Genomic DNA, 23230 nt, shown 5'->3' with positions numbered 1-23230 from the left:
CCATTGGCAGCAGAGCCTTCAGCTGTCTCGGCCCTAAGCTCTGAACTCCCTTCACTAATTCTCTCCTTTAAGAAGCTCCTTAAATCTGACAACTTTGAGCAAGCTTCTGGTCACACGATTGTGAGATTTTCTATTCATTCATCTCACAAAGAGAGGGAGAAAGAGAAACGACGTTCATTATCTGATTATTGTGTTACTTGGCTCAATATGATTTCATTTTTTAGACAATCAGAACCCTTGTTGAAAGACACTGCAGAAAAGATGCATCTCGATATATTTTCGATACTGTGCTAGAAAAGGGAGCTCGGGGGGAAAGACAAATCTGGAGCATATTTCATGAACTGCAGAACATCAAACACCAACAGAAAGTGATTCTTTCAGAAAAACAGAACAGAGGTACAGGTTTAGAAAGTAATTTAATTTGCTAAAGATCGTGTTTACTGTTAGAGAAATAATGTTCACTATTTATCGCGAAAACCTTATTTTAACTTTGTCTGTGAGGATGAAATTCTACATGGGCAAACATGTGAAAGTCACGACTATGTCTAATTGATCAGCAGCATCTGCTGATTCCAAAGAATTAAAGCTAACCTGGAGTCTCAGATCACCGTCAGGAACAATTATACATTATTTTTCTGGACTTGCCCTTCCATATGAATATTTGCTGCTACTTTATCAAAGCTTTTGTGTGATTTAGACTCGAATCCGCAAAGGACCGTCTGGCATAGCACATTATAATCTCCAGCTTGTCCACAGCTCTATTGCTTGATTCAATAATTCACCCTATGTTCCACTTATCCGTAAACCGTTTGGTCACTGACATATATTCCTGTCTTATCCGAAACGGATATAATGAAAAATTGTCCTATTAAACTTTAACCAAATCAACGGCCCCGCCCACCTTATCCTTACAGTCTTAACATCATTTCTGTTAAACACCTCTCCCTCGCTGTGGTCTCCACTGTATCGGTTCTTCGACTCCGCACCCCAGGCAAAGATGTCAATCCCAATGACACTGTCCCTAAGTGCCCCCATCTTTCTACTTCTTACTTACTTCAGATACCTCCGAAGATTGCAAAGCCTGCTTCGTTCCTCCTAAATAAGCCAAAAAGTGATAGCGTAAATTTTTAATTCCTCGCTGTGAGGCGCCATTTGCAGTGTCACTGATTGAAAAGCTTTACAAAACGCTGTTGCTCTAGCAGTTAATTCAAACTAAACATTGCTTCAAAAGTAGCACAGTATTTTAGTCTGTTCTCATTTACAACTTGACTTTACAATCAGATACGGAAACCTTACCAATTCCGGAGAGAGACCCGGATATCCAGCTGCGCAGAATTATCGAGAGCGACCGGCAGAGACTAGAACATTCAATTGAAGAATTCCTGGAGGATGTTAGTCAGACGCTTTTTGATGTAAAGGTTTTTACTGAAACAGATCATGAGGTATGCAACATATATGGGTGAGTCTTATAATATTAAATGAGTTATACGATTGGCTATTTTGATTAACTCTATTCTGAGCAACCCAACAATATAAGCAGTATTCCATAGTGACGCTGAAAATCTGTCCTATGCCCATGTAAAAAACATTTGAAGTACTGCTCTGAGATACATCTGTGATAAATTAATTTGCTGTATGATTTTCAATTAATGCATTAAATAATAAGAGAACAGCATCTTATGGTACAACTATGTTGGCTTCATGGCAGCACCCTGGGGCCAACTATCGTTAAGTGATACTTCAATGGCCAGCCCTCATATTGGGGCTGAACTCTGATGATTGCACAGTGTTCAGCTCCATTCCAAATTCCACCATAAATGAAGGAATCCATCCCTGTATGAAGCAATAACTGGAAAACATCCAGGTTTGGCCGGATAAGTGGCAAGTAACTTTCGTGCAACTCAAGTGCCAGGCAATGACCAACTCCACCACAAGAGTCTCATCACCTCCCCTTTACAATTAAGGACATTACCATCGGCGAATCGGCAACTATCAACATCCTGGAGGCCTAAAACAAAATCTGTGAATTCACAGCGAAACGTCTCGGTCTAAAGGGAATTCCATTGGCCGCATTTCTGCAGGGGATGGATTTAGTCTAGTTGATGAAAGCGTCCATGGAGGGCGTTCTATCAATTGATCAATTACCCCAAATTGTAGGATTGCACGGGCCAAGCCAAGACGAATCGAATTGAATAATTGAATAAGATACCACTAGCAGAACAATCATCATCCGTCCTCAGCACAGCACCAGTGGAAACCGCGGAATAAATGAATCATTAATAGCGACTTCTAATCTCACGGGAAGAAATTAACTGATATATAAAAGCAAAGATGTCGGAATTAAAGCCCTTGAGTTTTCGTCCATTCTCTATCAAAGCAGCCCTTTGTTTTCAGTGAACCATCTGATTGGTTTCAACCACTGCCGGAGGCGTGGATCTCTAGAGATTTCTAGTGAACGTATCCAAATCGGTGCATCCAGTCCTCTCCTCCTTTGCTCTTCACAGCATGGCTGCCTCTCCCTGCCTTTCTAACACCTTCCCTGCCAATATTTTTACATCGAACTAAACATTCCTTAATTTCTAAACACTCACAATCTGCATTATCTCACGTATCAACAAGGGCACGCAACATTCATCCAGTCTATGGTATATGCAACCTACTGCCTCGATTCCTGGACAGCTCAGATCATGTACGTTCTTCGGTTCACTGCTCAGTGTCGTCACTGATACCAGTCTCTCCCCAGTCATCATCGTCTGACGTCAAGGCAGCCATAATTTCCCAAAACTTAAAAACAAACTCTGGACGCATCTATAATATCCCTATGCTCGCTTTTCCGAATCACCTTCTACAATTACCTCACACATGTACATACAAAGTATTTCGAATATAGCTGCTTAGTTGAATGCGCAGCTTTTCTGGGGGTAGGCTATAACTTAAGATGTACAGATATTAATAGATATCTCGCTTATGTAAGGACAGAATTAGGAGCTAAACTCTCATTTTACTAAATATTAATGGGGCATAAAGTTTTAAAGAAAATAGGGAAAGGTTATTATTCTAGATTCATTTGCAGCAGGGAAAGTCAGGACAGATATAAGGAATGTTTCGCAAAATGAATCTATACGTTTGGGGTTACAGAATAATAAAGGAGCCATTACAATCCATTGAAAATTGGGAAATGGATCGACGTAGATAAATAGACAAAAAATGGAGAATGTGCAGCAAAAACAGTAAAAGAATGATTGGTGACGTTAACTATCCAAAGGATAGAAGTAACATAAGTGTGTGAGAAAGGGCATGGTATTTGATGCCTGTCGGGTACGTTGTTTAGGTTACTGTGGTTTTAGGCAACAAGGAAGGAATGAATATTGGATCAATTTCTAGAAACGTGGAGGGACTAGTAGATGAGCTAAGGGTAGGGGAACATCCAGGAAAATATGATGTCATTAGGATTCATACGAACTCTAATAGTTAACGTGACAATCAAAGCAATTTACATTTTACAAGAATAAAACTAATTTTAACGAAACTAAAGTACTAGCCCAAATATATTGGCACGTTAATGATAAGAAAAGGTGGCGGAGAAGCAAGAAGAATCTGCCAAATAGGAGAAGATTGCAATAGAAATTACACAAATTTCAGGAGAATAAAAGAGGTGATTCACAAACAAGAATTGCTTGGTCGTACATAGAAATTGAACTAAATATGAAATTTTAAAATAAATATAGTGTAGTAGGGCTGATTAAGTAAAACAAATCAAGGAAACATGCAGAATATAAAATGGACTCGAAAACGTTCAAAATATATGAAAAGAATAAGTGGCAGGTTTCAGAAGTAGAGACAATTATCATATTTCATAAACTCCTAAAAAAACTATTAATCATAGGACATAGCAGTTTAGAGCTGAAAACTACATGGTTCATATAGAGCATGAAGGAGTGACTGATAAGCTTTTGCTTCTGTTGTGACAAATGAAGGTGATACTTCCAAAGAATGAAAGGTTCATTAAAGTAAATAGAATGAACATCGGACGGGGTATAAAGTGGGCCACCGATGCACTATCAACCCCTTTCCTGTTACTGGTCAACGATTTCACACTGAAATTTATGTTTTTCAATTTCTGCAATTTAAGTTTCTGAAACCACATTGTGAGCTTTCCAAAATATTACTTTTATTAACAACCAATAATGCATGGTTTTACTCGAATGCTATTCCTGCAAAATTGACTTTCCCCCTTTTATTTAGAACTTTACCCTTTTCCATCTATTATCTGAGTAATTAAAAGTTTCCTTAAATAGCTCAACAATGCAACTCTCTGCAACTCTCTGTGATCTCTGTACTCATCCATTTCTGGCCATTTGCTCCTCTCCGATTTTCTTGCCCTCACCATTGGCAGCAGAGCCTTCAGCTGTCTCGGCCTGAAGCTCTGAAATCCCGTTGCTAATTCTCATCTTTAAGAAGCTCCTTAAATCTGACCACTTTGAGCAAGCTTCTGGTCACACGATTGTGAGATTTTCTATTCATTCATCTCACAAAGAGAGGGAGCAAGGGAAACGACGTTCATTATCTGATTATTTTATTACTTGGCTCAATATGATTTCATTTTTTAGACAATCAGAACCCTTGTTGAAAGACACTGCAGAAAAGATGCATCTCGATACATTTTCGATACTGTGCTGGAAAAGGGAGCTCGGGTAGAAAGACAATTCTGGAACATATTTCTTGAACTGCAGAACACCAAACGCCAACTGAAAGCGATTCTTTCAGAAATACCGAACAGAGGTACGGGGTTAGGAACTAATTTGGAAGGTATGTGGTGTCCAATTTACACTTTCAAAAGATCATGTTTGCTGTTGGAGAAACCTTATCGCGAAAACCTTATTTTAACTTTGTCTGCGAGGATGAAATTCTACATGGGCGGTTAAACAAAACAGGCGGATTTGCATTTGCCGACCGTTATAAAACACACCCTGTATACAGTTCTATTCAAGTTATTCGAGCGCAATGTACAATAGGCGATAGTTGCAATACCGCCTGTACTATAGCTTCGCCGAAAATCGGCGGTATCGCCTCTGAACATAGAAATTTAAGAGGGGTAGTGAAAAAGGAAATAGGAGGGGCAAAAGGAGATGATTAGAATAGACAGGCAGCTAACATAAAAGGGAGTCAAAAAGTCTTCTATAGGCATATAAATAATAAAGAGATAGTAAGAGAAGGGGTGGGCCGATTAGCGCCAAAAAAGCAGCCCAGGCATGGAGGCAGAGGGCATGGCCGTGGTAATAAATGAGCACTTTGCATCTGAATGTAACAGGGAAGATGATGTTGTCAATGGCATGCCGAAAGAGGGGGTTTGTTGCAATACTGGATGTGATAGAAATTGATAAAGAGGATCTACTGGAAAGGCTGCTGACCGGATGGGATGAATCCTCGGATGCTGAGGGAGCTAAGCATGGAAATTGCGGAGGTACTGGCAATAATCTTCCAATCAACCTGAGATACGGGGGGTGGTGCCAGAGGACTGGAAAATTGCAAATGTTACAACCTTGTTCAAAAGCGTGTGTAAGCATTAAACCAGCAATGACAGACAAGTCAGTTTAACCGTGGTAATGGGAAAGCTTTTAGAACCGATAAATTGGGCGAAAATTTGCAGTCACTTGGACAAGTGTGGATTGATTAAGGAAACTCAGGGCGGATTTTTCAAAGGCAAATAGTGTATAACAAACTTGATTGATGCTTTTGATGCAGTAACAGAAAGGGCGGGGTAGGGTGGATGGTGAGGGCAATGCAGTTGATGCGGTTTACATGGAATTCCAAAAGTTGTTTGATAAAGTGCCACTGAATAGGCTTGACAGCAAATTTGAAACCGGGGAATAAAAGGGACAGCGGTAGCATCGATACGAAATTGGCTAAGTGACAGGAAACAGATAATATTGAGGAACAGTTTTTCGGACTGGAGGAAAGTTTTCCCCATGTGTCAGTACTAGTAACACTGCTGTTCTGGATATATAGTTATGATTTGGACTTGGATGTACCGGGCCCAACTTCAATATTTGCAGATCGCACAATACATGGAAGTATAGCGAACTGTGAGAAGCAAAGTCATAGACTTCAAGAGAACATAGACCGGCTGGTGAAATGGGCGGACACGTGGCAGAATAAACTTAATGCAGAAACGTGTGGAATGACACATTTTTGTAGGCAGAACGAGGAGAGGCAATATAAAATAAAGGGTTCAATCCTAAACGGGCTGCATGATCAGAGAGACCTGGGTGTATATGTGCACAAATTGTTGAAGTTATCATGGTTGTTTGAGAAAGTGGTTAAAAAGCTTCTGGGAGAATGGGCTTCATAAAGAGTGGAATAGATTACAAAAGCAAGGAAGTTATAATGCATCTGTATGAAACACTGCCTCGACTCCAACTGGAATATTGTTTCCATTTCTGGGCACCGCACTTTAGGAAGAATGTGAAGGTCTTCGAGAGGGTAAAGAAAAGATTTACAAGAATGGTTCAAGGATGAAGGAATTTGGTTATGTGGATTGACTGGAGAAGCTGGTTGTGCTCTCCTTAGAGCAGAGAAGGTTCAGAGGAGATTTTATTGTGTAACTGTACTAGCTACAGTCTTGTCTAAGCTAAAGTATTTGTCAATTTGTAATTATTTTCTATTGATAATGGAAACTATTTCCCCAAAGTTTTGTATACTGATCTCCGTGTATTGATATCCATAAAGTTTAGTGTGACTGCCTGTTGGCTTCAAAATATTTCCATTTCTCAGGTCCTGTTTCATAATTTAGTCTTCCTTAAAAAGAAGGAAAATGGAAGCACGAAAGAAGATGCATTTCGTGTTTTTTACTATTAATCACTATACGTTATTTATTAGCTCTTCAGGCAAATATGTGAAAGTCACAATGATAGACATTTCTGTGGCCGCTGACGTGACTCCAGGATGGCATGTTATCTCAAGGGTCAAGGATGTCAGTGAAGAGCTGCAGGGTAATCTGAAGGGGGAGGGCGAACAGTCAGAGGCCGTGGTTCACATTGGCAACAACGACAAGGGTCGAAAGAGGGATGAGCTCCTGCAACAAAAAATTAGGGAGCTAAGTTGTCAGGAATGACCCAGGTTCTGCCTGGCCTCGCCACCAGAGGGCACCATGAACACTTAATTGTTTCCTTCTTTCTTCCTAATCGTGCTCACCTGTGCATGGTATTATGCCTGCTATTTAAGTGGTGCTTAGTTTTATGTCCGGTGCTCAGTCTTGAGTTTGACACTGCCTTGTGATCCTTTTGCCGGCCTGCTAGCCTGTAGCTGTGCTGTTGTTCTTTTGCTTGTTTCTAGTAAAGTCTATCTTTGTGTTTGCAACCTATCCTCTGCCTCAGTTTGCCTTCCTGCAGTTGGGTTCACCCAGTGCCTCTCGTCACAGCAAGACTGAGCCAAACATGGACCCAGCAGAGAGGGACCAATGGCCATGACGAGTCTTTGAACATCTACAACTGATCTTGGATGAAATGCGGTGCTTCGCCACGTCGTTCTCCCAAAGCCAGAAACAGCTGGAGGCCGTCGTCATTGCTTTCCATCAGATCCAGAGTCAGGCGACCCAAGCTACTCCAGCACCGTTACCCGCTCCTTTGGTTTCGCTTCCCCTGCTGAAAGAACCCCGATTACCTGCACCTGAGCGCTATGGCGGTAACCCAGGAGGATGTCAAGGTTTTCTAACCCAGTGTTCCCTGACTTTCGAGCTGCAAGGTTCATTGTTTCCCACTGACCGTTCCCGAGTAGCCTACATCGTTTCGCTACTCACCAGCAAAGCACTTACCTGGGCTACGGCCGTCTCGGAACAGCAAACTCTGGCATTTTCAACCTACCAACTTTTCACTGAGGAAATGAGAAACGTCTTTGATCATCCTGTCAGTGGGAGAGAGGCTTCTAACAAACTGCATCGGCTTCACCAGGGGGCTCGTAGCGTTGCGCACTTCACCATTGAATTTCGCAATCTCGCGGCGGAGAGCCAATGGAACTCGGAGGTGCTCATCGCCACTTTTCGCCATGGTCTCACGGATGAAATCAAGGACGAACTGGCTTCCAGAGATTCAGTGAGTGATCTGGAATCTCTCTTTGATATGTCCATTCGAGTGGATAATCGTCTCCATGAGAGGCAAAGAGAATGCCGCTCCTTTTTCACCCCACTTCCTGAAACAAGAGCCTTCCCTGCTCCGAAGCCATCTGAGAGCCTCCTAGCCATCCCGAGTCCATCTTTGACTGCTCCAGATGAGCCCATGCAGTTGGGAGTAGCTCGTCTCTCACAGCCTGAACGTGATCGCTGAATGAGAGAGGGATCTTGCCTCTATTGTGGGGAACCGGGCCACTTTCGCTGTTGTTGTCCAGAGTTGGTGGGAAAAGGCAAGGCTCGTCCGGGACAGAGGGCCCTGAGATGAGTGTAACCGGCCCTCCCGGTCCCACTGTTTCTAGGGTCCTGCTGGCATCTTCCCTTTTCTGGGGCAATCAACAACATGATCTTAAGGGCCTGGTGGATTCTGGGGCCGATGGTAACTTCATGGATCTGGGTTTAGTTAAAGAGCTCAAGATTCCCCTGACCCATCCAGGTCACCCCCTCACTGTTATCGCCCTGGATGGAAGACCCCTGGGCTCCAGAACTATTCACCATCTTACTGCCCGCCTGTGTTTGGGCGTGGAAGGACAACATTTCGAGACCTTCCAATTCTCTGTTATCCACTCTCCCGAGTTTCCATTTGTTCTGGGTTACCCTTGGTTGGCCTGCCATAATCCACGAATGGATTGGGCCACCGCTGGCTTACGGAATGGGGCTCCGCCTGCCACACCACCTGTCTTCGCTCCAAGCCTCCTTCCCAGCCCCAGGAGCCCCCATCTCACTTTGATTTGTCCCGTGTGCCACCCGAGTATGCGGATTTAAGAGAGGTTTTTAGTAAGGTTCGAGCCACATCACTTCCCCCTCATCGGCCATATGACTGTCCCATTGACCTCCTGCCTGGGACATGCCCACCTAGGGGTAGGATCTTCTCTCTTTCTGCTACAGAGACCGCCGCCATGGAGGATTACATCCGTGATTCCCTCGCCGCTGGTTTCATCCGTCCGTCCACCTCCCCTGCTGGTGCCGTTTCTTTCTTCGTGAGTAAGAAAGATGGAGGTCTCCACCCCTGCATCGATTACCGTGGCCTTAACAAGATTACTATAAAGAACCGTTATCCTCTTCCACTCATGTCGACGGCTGTCGAGCTACTGCAGTGAGCCACAGTCTTCACGAAATTGGATCTCTGCAATGTCTACAACCTAATCCGTGTCCGCGAAGGGGACGAGTGGAAGACAGCTTTCAACACACCTACTGGGCACTATGAGAACCTGGTCATTTCCTTTGGATTGACCGACGCCCCTGCTGTGTTCCAGGTGCTGATCAACAACGTCCTCCGAGATATGTTGAATCGCTTTGTCTTTGTCTACCTGGATGACATTCTCATTTACTCCAAAACTCTTCACGATCATGTCCAGCATGCAAGGCAAGCCCTGCAACGCCTGCTTAACAACCTCTTGTTAGTCAAGGCTGAGAAGTATGAGTTTCACGTTTCCACGCTTTCATTCCTGGGCTTCATCATCTCCAGCGGCAATATCCAAATGGACACTGGCAAGGTCCAAGCTGTCTGAGATTGGCCACCACCCACCTCTCTCAAACAGGTGCAACGTTTCTTGGGGTTTGCTAATTTCTTTCGGAGATTCATCAGGAACTTCGGCACCATTGCTGCCCCTCTCAATTCCCTCACCAAAACCGCTTCCACCCGGTTCAGTTCGTCCGCTGAGGCTGCGCAAGCTTTCGAGGATCACAAGCGGCACTTGACGTCTGCTCCTGTCCTCGTGATTCCGGATCCCTCACTCCCCTTCATTGTCGAGGTGGATGCCTCTGATATAGGAGTAGGTGCCTTTTTGTCCCAGCGGTCTAACGACAACAACCTGCCCCCTTGCGCCTTCTTTTCTCGCCGACTCACTCCTGCAGAGCGAAACTATGATATTGGAAACAGGGAACTACTAGCAGTTAAGTTGGCACTGGAGGAGTGGAGACATTGGTTGGAGGGGTCTAAACACCCGTTCATTGTCAGGACAGACCATAAGAACCTGGCCTGTATCCATGAGGCCAAACAGCTTAACTCCCGTCAAGCTCGCTGGGCACTGTTTATTAATCATTTCGACTTTGTCCTGTCATATCATCCAGGATCCAAGAATCTCAAGCCTGATGCTCTCTCCAGGCAATTTGATCCACCTGAGCGGGAGAGACAACTAGAACTTATCCTTCCTACTTCTCGAATAGTAGCACCGGGTCGTTGGGGGATAGAGATGCTGGTCAGAAAGGCGCAACAGAGGGAGGCAGACCCTGGCAACGGCCCACCAGGTCACCTTTTTGTTCCCAACATGGCATGCACACAAGTTCTGCAGTGGGGGCATTCGTCTCGACTCACCGGTCATCCAGGCACATCCAGGACGCTGGAGTTTCTTCGCAGAAGGTTCTGGTGGCCCACCATGGAGAGGGACGTAAAGGCGTTCGTGGCAGCTTGTGCTGCTTGTGCATGAAACAAGAACCCTCAATCCCACCCCCAGGGTGCACTGCATCCTCTCCCCATTCCCACCCGCCCCTGGTCACACCTCTCTGTGGATTTCATCACAGGCCTTCCAGCATCTCAATGCAACACTGTCATTCTGTTAATCGTGGATCGCTTCTCCAAAGCCTATTGCTTTCTGCCCTTGCCCAAGCTTCCCTCAGCCCAAGAGACAGCCGAGCGCATGGTCCAGCATGTTTTCAGGTTGTTCGGCTTGCCTCTTGACATCATCTCTGACCATGGACCACAATTCACCTCCCGGTTTCGGAGAGCTTTCTATAAGCTCATTGGAGCTACTGTTAGCCTTTCCTTGGGTTTTCACCTCAGTCTAACAGTCAAACGGAATGGATCATTCAAGACCTGGAGACGTCCCAGAGGTGTCTCGTGTCCACTAACCCTGCGACCTGGAGCCGTCACATCATCTGGGCTGAGTACGCACACAACACCTTGTGCTGCACCTCCACAGGAATGTCGCCATTCGAGTGCCAGTTCAGGTTTCAGCCTCCACTGTTCCAGGAGCAGGAGATCGAGGTGGGGGTTCCCTCTGTGGAGAAGATTGTCCAGCGCTGTCGACGGAACTGGAGGAGAGCACGGCTGGCTTTACAACGAGCTTCTTGGCAACGACGGATCCAGGCCAACAAGCGGCGCAGACCGGCTCCTTCATTCAGTCCTGTTCAAAGGGTCTGGCTTTCTATTCAGGATCTCCCACTGCGGGTGGAGTCCCGCAAGCTGGCAACCCGTTTCATCGGTCCCTTCACGGTGTTCAGGAAGGCCAACCCAGTGTCCTACCATCTCCAGCTGCCTCGCTCCATGTGGATTCATACCACATTCCACGTCTCCCGGCTCCGGCCAGTGGCAATCAGTTCCCTGGCGCCCGCTACAAGGCTTCCCTTTGCTCCCCGCATCATCGACGGCCAGCCTGCCTACACAGTCCATCACCTGATGGACTCTCGCTGGGTTCGCGGGGGCCTCCAGTTCCTGGTGGACTGGGAGGGATATGATCCATAGGAACGCTCCTGGGTCCCGGACCAGAACATCCTGGATCGCGACTTGGTGCAGGAGTTTCTTCGTCGTCGCCATGGGTCTTCTGGGGGCACGTCGGGGGCCGTTCCTAGGGGGGGTCCTGTCATGAATGACCGAGGCTCTGCCTCACCTCGCCACCAGAGGGCACCATGAACTCTTAGTTGTTTCCTTCTTTCTTCCTAATCGTACTCACCTGTGCATGGTTATATGCCTGCTATTTAAGTGGTGCTTAGTTTTATGTCCGGTGCTCAGTCTTGAGTTTCACACTGCCTTGTGATCCTCTTGCCGGGCTTCTAGCCTGTATCTGTGCTGTTGTTCTTTTAATTGTTTCTAGTAAAGTCTAACTTTGTCTTTGCAACCTATCCTCTGCCTCAGTTTGGCCTCCTGCAGTTGGGTGCACCCAGTGCTACTCGTCACATAGGTAGCAGATTAAAAAGCAGGACCTCAAAGGTTGTAATGTCTGGATTATCCCGGTGCCATCTGCTAGTAAGTATAGGAATACGTGGGTAGAGCAGATGAATTCGTGGCTAAAGAGTTGGTGTAGGAAGGAGGGCTTTAGCTTCCAGGATCATTGGGTCTGCTTCTTGGGAAGGTGGGACCTGTACAAGTCAGATGGGTGGCCCCTGAACCGGAACGGGATGAACATCCTTGCGGGGAGTTTTGCTAGTACTGTTGGGGGGAGGGGTTTAAACAACTTGGCAGGGGGATAGGATACGGAGTGCTGCTATAGTAGGGGGTGATGCAGAGCCAAAGATAGAGGAAAGAACAAGTCAGCCTGGAAGGCAGAGCAAATATGTAACGACACAAGGTAGTATGGCAAGGCTGGATGGCATTTATTTTAATGCAAGGAGTCTTGCGAGTAAGGCAGATGAATTGAAGGTGTTGATGAACACATGAGAGTATGATATTGTTGCTATCACAGAGACATGGTAGAGCGAGAGGCAGGACTGACACCTCAATATTCCGGGGTATAGGAGCTTCGGGGGAGACAGAGTGGGGTGTAAAAGAAGAGGGGTTGTCGCAATATTAATCAATGATTCAATTACTGCTCTAAGGAGGGAAAATATCTTAGCAGGTTCCTCTACTCCTGCCATATGGGTAGAAAATAAAAACAAAAATGGTGCAAGCACTTGGCTGGGAGTGCATTTTAGGCCCCCAAACAGTCAGGGCGAGATAAATGAACAGTTATAGCCTCATAGAGTCATAGAGTCATCGAGTAAAACAACACAGAATGAGGCCCTTCGGCCCTGCAGCCCGCTCCGGCCTTCAAGCCCTGTCTATGCTAATCTTATTTCCAGCACTTGTCCATAGCTTTGTATGCTATAGCGTCTCAAATGTTCATCTAAATGCTTCATGAATGTTGTGAGGGCTCCTGGCTCTACTGCCCTTTCAGACAGTGAGTTCCAGATTCCAACCTCCTCTGGGTGAAAAAGCTTTTCCACAAATCCCCTCTAAACCTCCTGCCCTTTGAAACCCCAGACACAACGATTAGGATCCTATTACACTGTGTAAACCTATAAACATGTGGTAGGATCCTGTTACACTGTGAAACCCCATACACCCCTGGAACGATATCTATACACTTGGAACCAAAACACACCTAAAAAGAATCAAGATATCCTGTATAAACCCTTAACCATGTGGCGGAATCATGATATAATTTAAGAACCCCTATATATTTCGCAACATCTCGTTACAATAGGAAACCCCAAACAAACCTGGCAGGATCCTTATATGTTCTGAATCCATGAACATCACCAGCAGAATCCTGATAAACTGCGAATACTATTCATACCTGGCAGGATGCTGATACAGTGTTACAACCGTAAATACCTGACGTGATACCGACAAAATGTGATACCCCATACATGCCTGGCAGGAGACTGATACGCTTTGGAAGTCCACACGCAACTGACATATCATGATAAACATTGAAACTGCATACATATTTGATAGAGTTGTACAAAATTGTGACTGGTTTGATTAGGCTAGACGGGAAAATGCTGTTCCAAATAGTTGATAGTAAAAGGACTAGGGGACACAGGTTTACGGTTTCGGGCAAGAGGTGCAGGTGGGACTTGAGAACAAACGTTTTTACACAGCAAGTGGTGAGGACCTGGAACTCCCTGCTGACGTAAGTGTTGGAAGTGGACACACTCAATGTTTTCAAGGTGTGATTGGATCGGCACTTGAAGGAAAGGAACTTGCAGGGCTTCAGAGAAAGAGCGGTGTAATGGGACTGACTGGATCGCTCTACAAAGAGCCAGCATGAAGTCGATGGGCCGAATGTACTCCTTCGCTGCCGTTATGACCCTATGATTTCATGACTCTATGACATAACATTCAGGATCCTGATCTAATTGGAAACCCCATTAACACCTGCCAGTTCCCTCACACACTGTGAAATGCCATACACACCTGGCAGGATCCTGATACACTATGAAACCCCATACACACCAGGTAGGATCATGATACACTGTGAAACCCCATGCACACCTGGCAGGATCATGATACACTGTGAAACCCCATACACACCTGAGAGGATCATGATACACTGTGAATCCCCATACACACCTGGCAGGATCCTGATACACTGTGAAATCCCATACACACCTCGCAGGATCATGAAACATTTTGAATCTCAATACACACCTGGCAGGCTCTCGATACAATGAGAAAAAGCCAAACACACCTGACAGGATACTGATATACTGTGAAACCCCATACACACCTAGCAGGATCCTGATACACTGTGAAACCCCATACACACCTGGCAAGATCATGATACACTGTGAAACCCCAGACACACCTGGCAGGATCCTGATACACTGTGAAACCCCATACACACCTGGCAGGATCCTGATACACTGTGAAACCCCTTACATACCTGGCAGGATCATGATACACTGTGAAACCCCAGGCATACCTGGCAGGAACCTGATACACTGTGATAGCCCATACACACCTGGCAGGATCGTGATACACTGTGAAACCCCATACACACCTGGCAGGATCATGATACATTTTGAATCTCAATACACACCTGGCAGGATCTCGATACAATGAGAAAAAGCCAAACACTCCTGGCAGGATCCTGATATACTGTGAAAACCCATACACACCTGGCTGGATTCTGATACTCTCTTAAAATGGAAGAATGTAGACACGCTGTTAATCATTGAACACAAATGGGAGGATCCTGATACGCTGTAAATCCCCATAAGCACCTGGCAACTAGAAAACTTGTATTTAAATATCCCCATTAACGAAGTAAACCATCCCGAGTTGCTTCATACGAGTATTAGCAGACATAATTTCACACCAGAACTCATACTGGATTTTAGGGCAGAAAGCTTGGTCAAATAGTTTTAACACAAGCCAGATTATCGTTTCAAATAAAGTTAATGGATCTGAATATTGAGCGGAGCTAATAACAGGGGATTGATGCAATAACAGTTTTTTGGCATCCCTGCCCAGGGCCAATCTCACCCCGTATCACTTATAACTGACAACTCTATAATTACAATATTCCCAAACAATGTCATAAAATTGAATGAGGTCAGTACAGATTATTTTGACTTGTTTCACAAAACGTTATTGTCATCGCACAATTTACATGCAATATTTCAGTAAACTTATCGAAATGCAAATGTTTCATGCATCAACGTGGCAGTGCATGTAGGCAAGTGGACTGTTTGTGACTTATTGTGAAATTGGTTAGTTTGACACCATGTGGGTGAAAATTGAATTGGGTGGGGAAGCAAAATGGGCGTTATTGCATATGCCGCCCGTTATGCACTCAGTCCAATATTGCCTTCCATTGACCAATAGTACTGAATATCGGGCAGCCTGACTTGATGCTGTTGGTGTCCTGCTGTGGTCTTGTAATGTGTTTGCCTATTTGGAGCAGAGGTTTCAACTTCTCCATTACTAGCATCTGTAGGTGTAAGAAATCTCAACTGCGCTCCAAAATATGGTAAATTCATATGTTGATACCAATGTTTGTTTACAGCTGTATTTTATGTATATATATATATATGTGTATGTGCAGACATATATAGAAAAGAATAGCAAGCTTCTTGAAAAAGAATGAAATTAGTAATACAGACTGATACGCAAAAAAGCACATTCGTCACCAAACATAATGGCCCAGAAATTCGGGTTTCCACGGGTGAGTATTCACGGGGCACTCACCCATGGGCCCGATGGAAGTGCCGTTTTACTGCATGCACTGCGCATGCGCGGGAAACCGGCACTTCCATTCCTCTGAACGAAGAGGTTCAGAGGTTGAACGCGTGCGCAGGGGAGGCTGCGCGTGCGCATGAAACTTCATTTTTTTTTACAGGTTTTCACACAAGGGTAATCTTGCAGGATTTAGAAATATAAAAGGCAGGCGTAATTATTGTTTAAAAGTTATTTAATGTAATTTATAGTTTATTTAAAAAATGTGATTTAAAAAAAATATATATTTGAAGGTTTAGTGTTATTTTGGGGCCGTAGTATTTATAAGTCTTGGCAGCACTTCCTGTCAAAACTTATGAATGTAGCATTCCCTGTTCCGATTGGCTGCCCATGGCCCACGTGATCCCACGGGGTCGCATCGAATCAACTGTGCCCCTGGGATAAGCAAGCACTGTGCACTGGCAGCTGGACCAGGCCCCCGACCCGAATTTCGGGGCCAATACACCCTAAAGTCTGACCATAACAATATGACATTTCCAGACATAACAAACAGTAAAATGATGGATTTGCATCTGCTCTCCATCTCTGGTTCTCTGAGATTCTCCACACTGCTCTGACCCGGAGACTCCTGCGGGCTCCGCTGGCCACTAAAATGTGTTTGACGGTACAAGCATTGAGCAGCAGAATCAGAACAAATGGAATCCCCGGGGTTAGAATATAATGAAGGAATTAGTTTTCTGCACGGTTCCCCAACATCGTTTGTTACATGGTGAAACCAGAAGTCGTTCATAATAACCCAAACTGAGCTGTGCAAATAAAATACCAGCAAGATTTACTTTGCAATTTATATCGAAGTTTAAATTCTTCATTACTAGAAGCTCAATTTCCAACAGCAAACGACCCACAATCCTCAAGCTTGCTTCATGCTACATTTCCCTCGCACTTCAGAAATTCCATTTTTTTATTCCAGGCGTGTCTGCGCAACAACTTGTATAATAATTAAGGCATCCCTCATTGATGAGATATTTTAGATTTTTTTAATATTTATTGACGATTAGTTTATCTTTCATAGCACTGATCTGTTAAATATTTGTCTCCTGAATAAAATGACTACACCATTGACGTTGTTCACATTCAAGAGATAGAACTACAGCACAAACACACTCTCTGCAAAAAGAACGAGAAAATAACAGTCATATCCACTGTGGAAAAAGATGGATCTCGAAGATTTCGTCTGGATGAAAAATATACTAAAGTAATGATTGTTGCTTCCCTGCGTGAGCGGAGATTGGTAGAATGTGAACTGAAGGCCCGAGGTAGAGAGCGTGAAGAATTACAGAGGAAAAACATCGAGAATGAACTGGAAGAGATTCAGCTAGATCAATTGATGAGTTTCGCTGAAGCAGGCAGGTCCGGGGCAACTGCGGTATTTGGGGCCGCAGGCATTGGGAAAAGTACCATGATACAGAAGATAATCCATGATTGGGCCACAGGGAAAATATACCAACAGTTTAAAGTTGTCTTTCCTTTTAAGGTTCGAAGCTTAAATGTAATTGAAGGAAAAACATGTCTAAATAGCCTAATCCTGGATTCCTACCCCGATTTCGAAAATGAGTTGGAACTTTTGTGGAAAGGACCCGGAAATATATTGTTTATATTTGATGATTTAGATCAATTCCGGCAAACCATCGATTTCACAGATATTCAGAGAAACAATGAGCCGCAAAATCAGTGTTTCGATCCCGAGTGCTGCTGTGATGTGCCGGACATTGTACGCTGCCTCATACAGGGCGAGCTGCTCAAAGGCTGCTCAGTACTGATCACAAGCAGGCCGTGGAAACTGGAGTCTCTGATAAAGCCAGACATATTCGCAATGGTCGAAATCCTGGGTTTCACCTCTGACAAAATAAAAAAATACTTTGGTCGTTATTTTGGAAATGAACAGTTTTCGACAGATGTAATCGAGGACATTGAGCAGAATGAGACATTGTACCCCATGTGCTTTAACCCTCTGTACTGCTCGGTCCTAGCTTCATTATTAAGGGCACCCCAGACACAAGGAGCGCGGGAGAGACCATTGTCCATCACAACCAGCACACAGGTGTTCTCCGCATACGTCACAACTCTTTTAGAGAGATGCGCCTGTGACGCAGAAACCTCTCGCGACATGTTGCTGAATCTGGGCGAGTTAGCCTACAAGGGAGTTTGCCACACAACCGTTGTGTTTAATGAAAACCAAATCAATCGCCACAGACTCGAACTTCCCAGTGTTATCTCTGCGTTTATGATGGAGATTCGAGACAAAGAATTGTGTAGTTTTGTCTACACATTCACTGACTGCATTATACAGGACTTTTTCGCTGCACTGACAAAAAGTTTAAGCACACCAGGAAATCGACTGACAGCATTGCTCAATGAAGTTTACACGTGCAGTGATGACAGATTCAAATTGTTTGCACGTTTTCTTGTCGGTCTCTCCTCACGGAATTCAACTGATCACCTTGAAAGACAAATGGGGGAATTTCCTTCTGAAGTAACCGGGTGTTTGTCGCATTGGCTCACAGAAAATGTTAGAAGACGTGTTCAGAACTTGGATGTCGGGCAAAGCCAAAGGACATTCTTACAGATATTACATTATTTTTTTGAATTTGGGGACATAAACCTGATGAAGGCCGCAATAACACCGATAAAGATCATGAAGTTTACACAGTGTCGTCTTAAACCGTCCGACTGTGCGGTTCTGTCAAACGCACTAATGGCCGTTGAAATGATAGAAGAGTTGAATCTCAATACATGTGGGATACAAGATAAAGGCATCCATCAGCTTGTGTCCGTGCTACACAAATGTGAAACGCTCAGGTAAATCACGGAAACTAATAAATAGCATTATCAGCAAGTACGTTTTTACTGGCTTCCGGGATAATATTAGGTAAAAGCAAACACATGTACTGAATTCGTTCATTTAATGAGCACATTCTCTCATTCCACTCTCGGCTGTGCTAAACTGAACTTTAAGAGACGGCACCAGAATGTCTACTCGGGTAATAACTGAAAGTGCTGTGGTGCTCATTTAATTAGATCAGATTTGATGTTAGCAATATTACATCTGAATCCAGCGCAATCTTTGCACCACGGGGAAATCTGAATTAATCAGTGAGATGTACTCCCCTACCCTTTAATCATGATATATTAGATCGCTTTTGTTAAAAAGACACAATTTCAGAGATTCAAAGAATCATGCAGTATAGAAGGAGGCCATTCAGCCCATTGTATCTGTGCCGGCTTTTCGAAAGACCTATCCAAATAATCCCACTCCCCTGCTCATTCCCCATGGCCCTGCATATATACCCTCTTAAAGTATTTAAACAATTCCCTTTGGAAAGCGACTATTGCATGTGCTTCCACCAGCCTTGCAGGCAGAGCATTCCAGGTCAAATCAACTCACTCCATAAATGTTTTTCCTCATGTCACGTCTGGCTTTTTAGCCAATTATCTTAATCGGTGTCACATGGCTACTGAACATGTGCTACTGGAACATTGTCAGCAACAAAATATCTGTTCAATTTTAAACTCTAAAGAGATAACATTGTTATATTTTAAAGTTTCATTAATTCACAAGCCAGTTTTAAGTGTATTTTTCTAAATTTTCCAATCCCTCCAGCAGTTCAGAATTGCTGAATCAATATTGCTGTTGCTGAGCTCAATGATGCCAAGTAAGGCAGTTAGATGTGGATTCGCGTCTGTGAGTCCTCAAATTCTGAGTACTCCTTCCAGCCACACTGCTGTGAGGTCCAGAAGGAAGAGAGAAGAGTGGGAATATCACTCCACCTGCTCTGATGCACATTCGAACGATCTGTTATAACCCCCATCAGCAGATTCTCCAATTGATTTGGGCATGGTTTAGCGGCATTTCTGAACCTCAGTGCATCAAATAGATAACTTCCCTGAAGTAGAGACAAGATCAAAGGGACGGTATCTAATTTCACCCTAAATTCGCCTATTAATGAAGAGAATCGTCATGTGAGAGACATATGTCGTGGATTCCTCTTTGTTACAGACCACGAGTTTACAGCATTTAATCTGCCAACCTCTCAGTGCCTACATTAAATGTAGTAATTTTATAATAAATGGTTAAATCATGACCACGGGCATTAGAGTAACTTCCGGTAAAACAACTGCACTTTGTGATCGTCACTGTTTTGAACGCATGCGCTATAACGACATAATGTAATGCAAATCATGGAATTGATTTTGAATTACGGGTACTTTTATATGCATCTTGAATGCACAAAGTGTCCCACGTTAAATGCATTAGTTAATTAGAAATACTTATACCTGTTGCATTGCTACCTGTTAATTAATGATTTTGATTATTTGTGTTTAGACTCAATGAGAATAAACTGGGAGACTCGGGAGTGAAACGGCTCTCTGCCGTTCTGATGAAAAATGATTGTAAAATACAGAGACTGGAGTGAGTAATTATGCTTAATATATCTAACTGTACAACTAGAAAGTTACTTATCTATAATAATTCTAAATAACGTGAGAATGATGATCAGGCAGCTCACTATTCAATTTACATTAAGTCGGAAATAATTTAGAAACAGAAAAATATGCACATATAATAAGTTTTCTCCCGCGATTCTGGAATTTCACAGTAATTATTAGCAAGTGCAGATTTTTTTGACGTGTGTGCGTTTTATATAATTTCTGCTTATTTTTCGATCACTGCAGGTTAAAAGCTAACGATATTACAGATGATTGTGTGGAAAGTCTGGTCTCTGCTCTCTGTGAAAATGGTTCACTGATGGAGCTGGACCTGAGTAATGATAATCAGGATAGCGAACGGGCCAACAGGCTGACTGACAATTCTGTTCCGTCGTTGCGCAGTCTCATCCAGAGTAGAACTAATCTCAAGCAAATCAGGTGATTTTCCGAGTTAACGCTTTAGTAATTAAATCTTCCTCTACGTGTAAATGTATTTTTGGTATTTTAATATGAATGAACTAGATATGGGAAAAATGAAATAATTAATTGTGGCAAATTTATCTCCTTCACATGAGTAAACACATTTATTTTGCATGAATTTACTAATATGATACTCACAGTGAGCGGAAGATTCCAATCCTTAATGATAACTACTTCTTCGTTATTTAAATTTTTTTCAGTTTGACAAACAATCAATTCTCTGCAGAAGGACTGAAAATTCTGAAGTTGGTCAATGTATCGGATCATTTGACTGTAATTACAGAATGAGGGAATGCTTATCATGATTGTTTTATGCAAATATGTTAATTAGTTGATACTCTATAGAATCAGTTGAATTTTTGAACAATGCGGTCTCCGATGCAGTAGGGAGGTCAAGTGCAGAGTCTGTAATCTCTTTGCTGAACACATCTGTTCTCTCCACAAGTGTGACCCTGAGCTTCTGGTCGCTTGCCATTTCAATTCTCCATCCCCATATGACCTCTTTGTACTCGGGCAATGAAGCTCATCGGAAGCTCGAGGAATAGCACATCATCTTTTGATTAGGCACGTTGCCAAATTTCGGATTCAAGACTGAGGTCAACAATTTTAGATCATAGCCAATTTTGCATTTTTTTACGAAAGCAGGTCCCGGTAATGGTCCTGCTGTTCAATGAGGAGTATCCCGCTGGATGTTCTCACATAATTCAGACCCGGAGCTCAGGTCTCTGCTCGCTGCAATTGGTGATGAAACTCTGCACCTTATGATTCAGAGGCAAGAATGTTGCCGTGAAGTTGAATTCCTGAAGTGAACACGAGTTATTACCAGGGGTGGACAGATTTAATTCTGTCCCAATTTTAAGGTGTTAATTCTACTCTTATTTTTATATTAATGTTTTGTATTGATATTACATTTGATACATAATAACAAAACTATAGTTCATTTAGCTTGCAGAGAGATAAAACTCACTGATGCCATGGATTTTCTCTGCAAGGAGTTGGAGAATGTAATCGGGAGGTGCTGCAGCGCCTCCACTGTGCAGAGGGTTTAATTAAAGGTTAATAGATATTTCCACAGCGTCGATTAGAAATGTGGACATCAGGATGTATAATTTACCTGCATAGAGACATAACAATTTTTAATATATTACAAAAACATCCAATCCACGAATTATTGAAATAATAATAAAAGTAACGCCATTTGCAATGGAGACTCAATTACATGTGTGTGCATTGATTTATTTCTTCAAGGTAAAAAGGGATTGTGTCTCGCACTGTTCAGAATGTGATCATTCAATAGCCAGTGCAGGACTGCTCAGGAGTGTAAATAAATTGATTTAGGCGGCATCCTGCAGGTCTGAAAGAGAGAAACAGGAGTCACGGTGGAGCGTCTTCCAGAATTCATGAAGTGTCTAGCAGATACGGGCTGTACGTCTGTGAGTTCGATTGTATAAGTGACTCAGAGGTGAGTTCTGCTCGGTAAAATTGTGGCAAGTTGGAGGTAAGGCTACCGACGGGGTGCGATGTATATGTGCTGACACTTCAGCGCAGTGCTGAGGGAGCGCTGCACTGTCTGAGGTGCAATCTCTTGGATTAAACATTAAATCGAGTCCAGGACTCCCTTCTCAGCTGGACGTAAATGATCCAATGGCACAATTTGAAAGAAGCGCTGGGGTGTTCTGCCCGATGTACTGGGCAATACGCTGGAGTGCCGGCGTCCACAATGTTCTGACGTCGCTGGAAAGATGGACACTCAACAAAAGCGGGCCAAAATGTACACATATACACCTTTACGTAGTTTCCTCCCCTCCACTCAGAAGTTCAGTCTATCACAAAATGTCCCTGATCCAACTGAAGCTGAAACACGTGCAGTGTTCCGAGTGTTCCTTAGTGTTAGACCGCACTGCATGTTACGTGAGGGAGAGTAAATTCGAGATGATGGATTCCGGAATGACCGCAACTCAATTGCAGTTTCAAGCAGTGGCCACGAGACAGTGATCAGGAGAGGGTGGCATGCTAATTGATAGCCCATCTAAAAAAGGGGTGGACCTGGACACTCTGGTGCCTCTCCCACGTGGCTACCAACTAACGTTGCATAGCCCAGGGTTCTCGTATCCTCTGTAGGGTCAATAGCTCTGGATACTCTGAGCCGCTATAGGCCCATTAGCGCAGGGTATTCGAACCCACTGCAGGGTCAATAGCCCAAGCTAATCTGACACAATGTGGGCCCAAAGCACAGGGACTCTAAACCTCTACAAGCCCATGATTCCATGGCACCTGACCCTCTATATTGCCCATGCTACACTGACCCTCTAAAAACCCAATAGCCGATGGAACTCTGATCCTCTGCATAGCCCAGGGCACTCTGACCCGTTCCATAGCCGAGGCAAATCCGACCCACTACATAGCCCAGGTTACTCACAAGCTCTTCATGCACAATG

At 43.9% G+C, this 23230-nt stretch overlaps 2 protein-coding genes across 2 annotated transcripts in view; both read left to right on the top strand.

Annotated features, from left to right (window-relative positions):
• Positions 1 to 17067, top strand: part of LOC147092432 (uncharacterized) — a gene marked incomplete at its 3' end in the record, with an annotated part of 35862 nt that extends 18795 nt beyond the window's left edge. The window contains exons 10-13 of the mRNA XM_085975593.1: positions 225 to 396; positions 1282 to 1442; positions 4611 to 4809; positions 16964 to 17067. Of these exons, the coding sequence (XP_085831719.1) occupies positions 225 to 396; positions 1282 to 1442; positions 4611 to 4809; positions 16964 to 17067 (636 nt within the window). The remainder of the gene's footprint in view (positions 1 to 224; positions 397 to 1281; positions 1443 to 4610; positions 4810 to 16963) is intronic.
• LOC147092431 (NACHT, LRR and PYD domains-containing protein 3-like) lies at positions 17065 to 22007 on the top strand. The gene is made up of 4 exons (XM_085975917.1): positions 17065 to 18683; positions 20209 to 20295; positions 20559 to 20750; positions 20993 to 22007. The coding sequence occupies exons 1-4, from the start codon at positions 17083 to 17085 to the stop codon at positions 21078 to 21080; spliced, it is 1968 nt and encodes a 655-aa protein (XP_085832043.1). The 5' UTR covers positions 17065 to 17082; the 3' UTR covers positions 21081 to 22007.
• The last annotated feature ends 1223 nt before the right edge of the window (positions 22008 to 23230 follow it).

Source organism: Somniosus microcephalus, unplaced genomic scaffold (genome assembly GCF_052327205.1).
Source record: "Somniosus microcephalus isolate GS21.2 unplaced genomic scaffold, FLI_Smic_1.0 unresolved_chr2, whole genome shotgun sequence".
Taxonomy (NCBI): domain Eukaryota; kingdom Metazoa; phylum Chordata; class Chondrichthyes; order Squaliformes; family Somniosidae; genus Somniosus; species Somniosus microcephalus.
The sequence above is the reverse complement of the archived record's forward strand: the minus strand, read 5'-3'. Positions and strand labels throughout refer to the sequence as shown.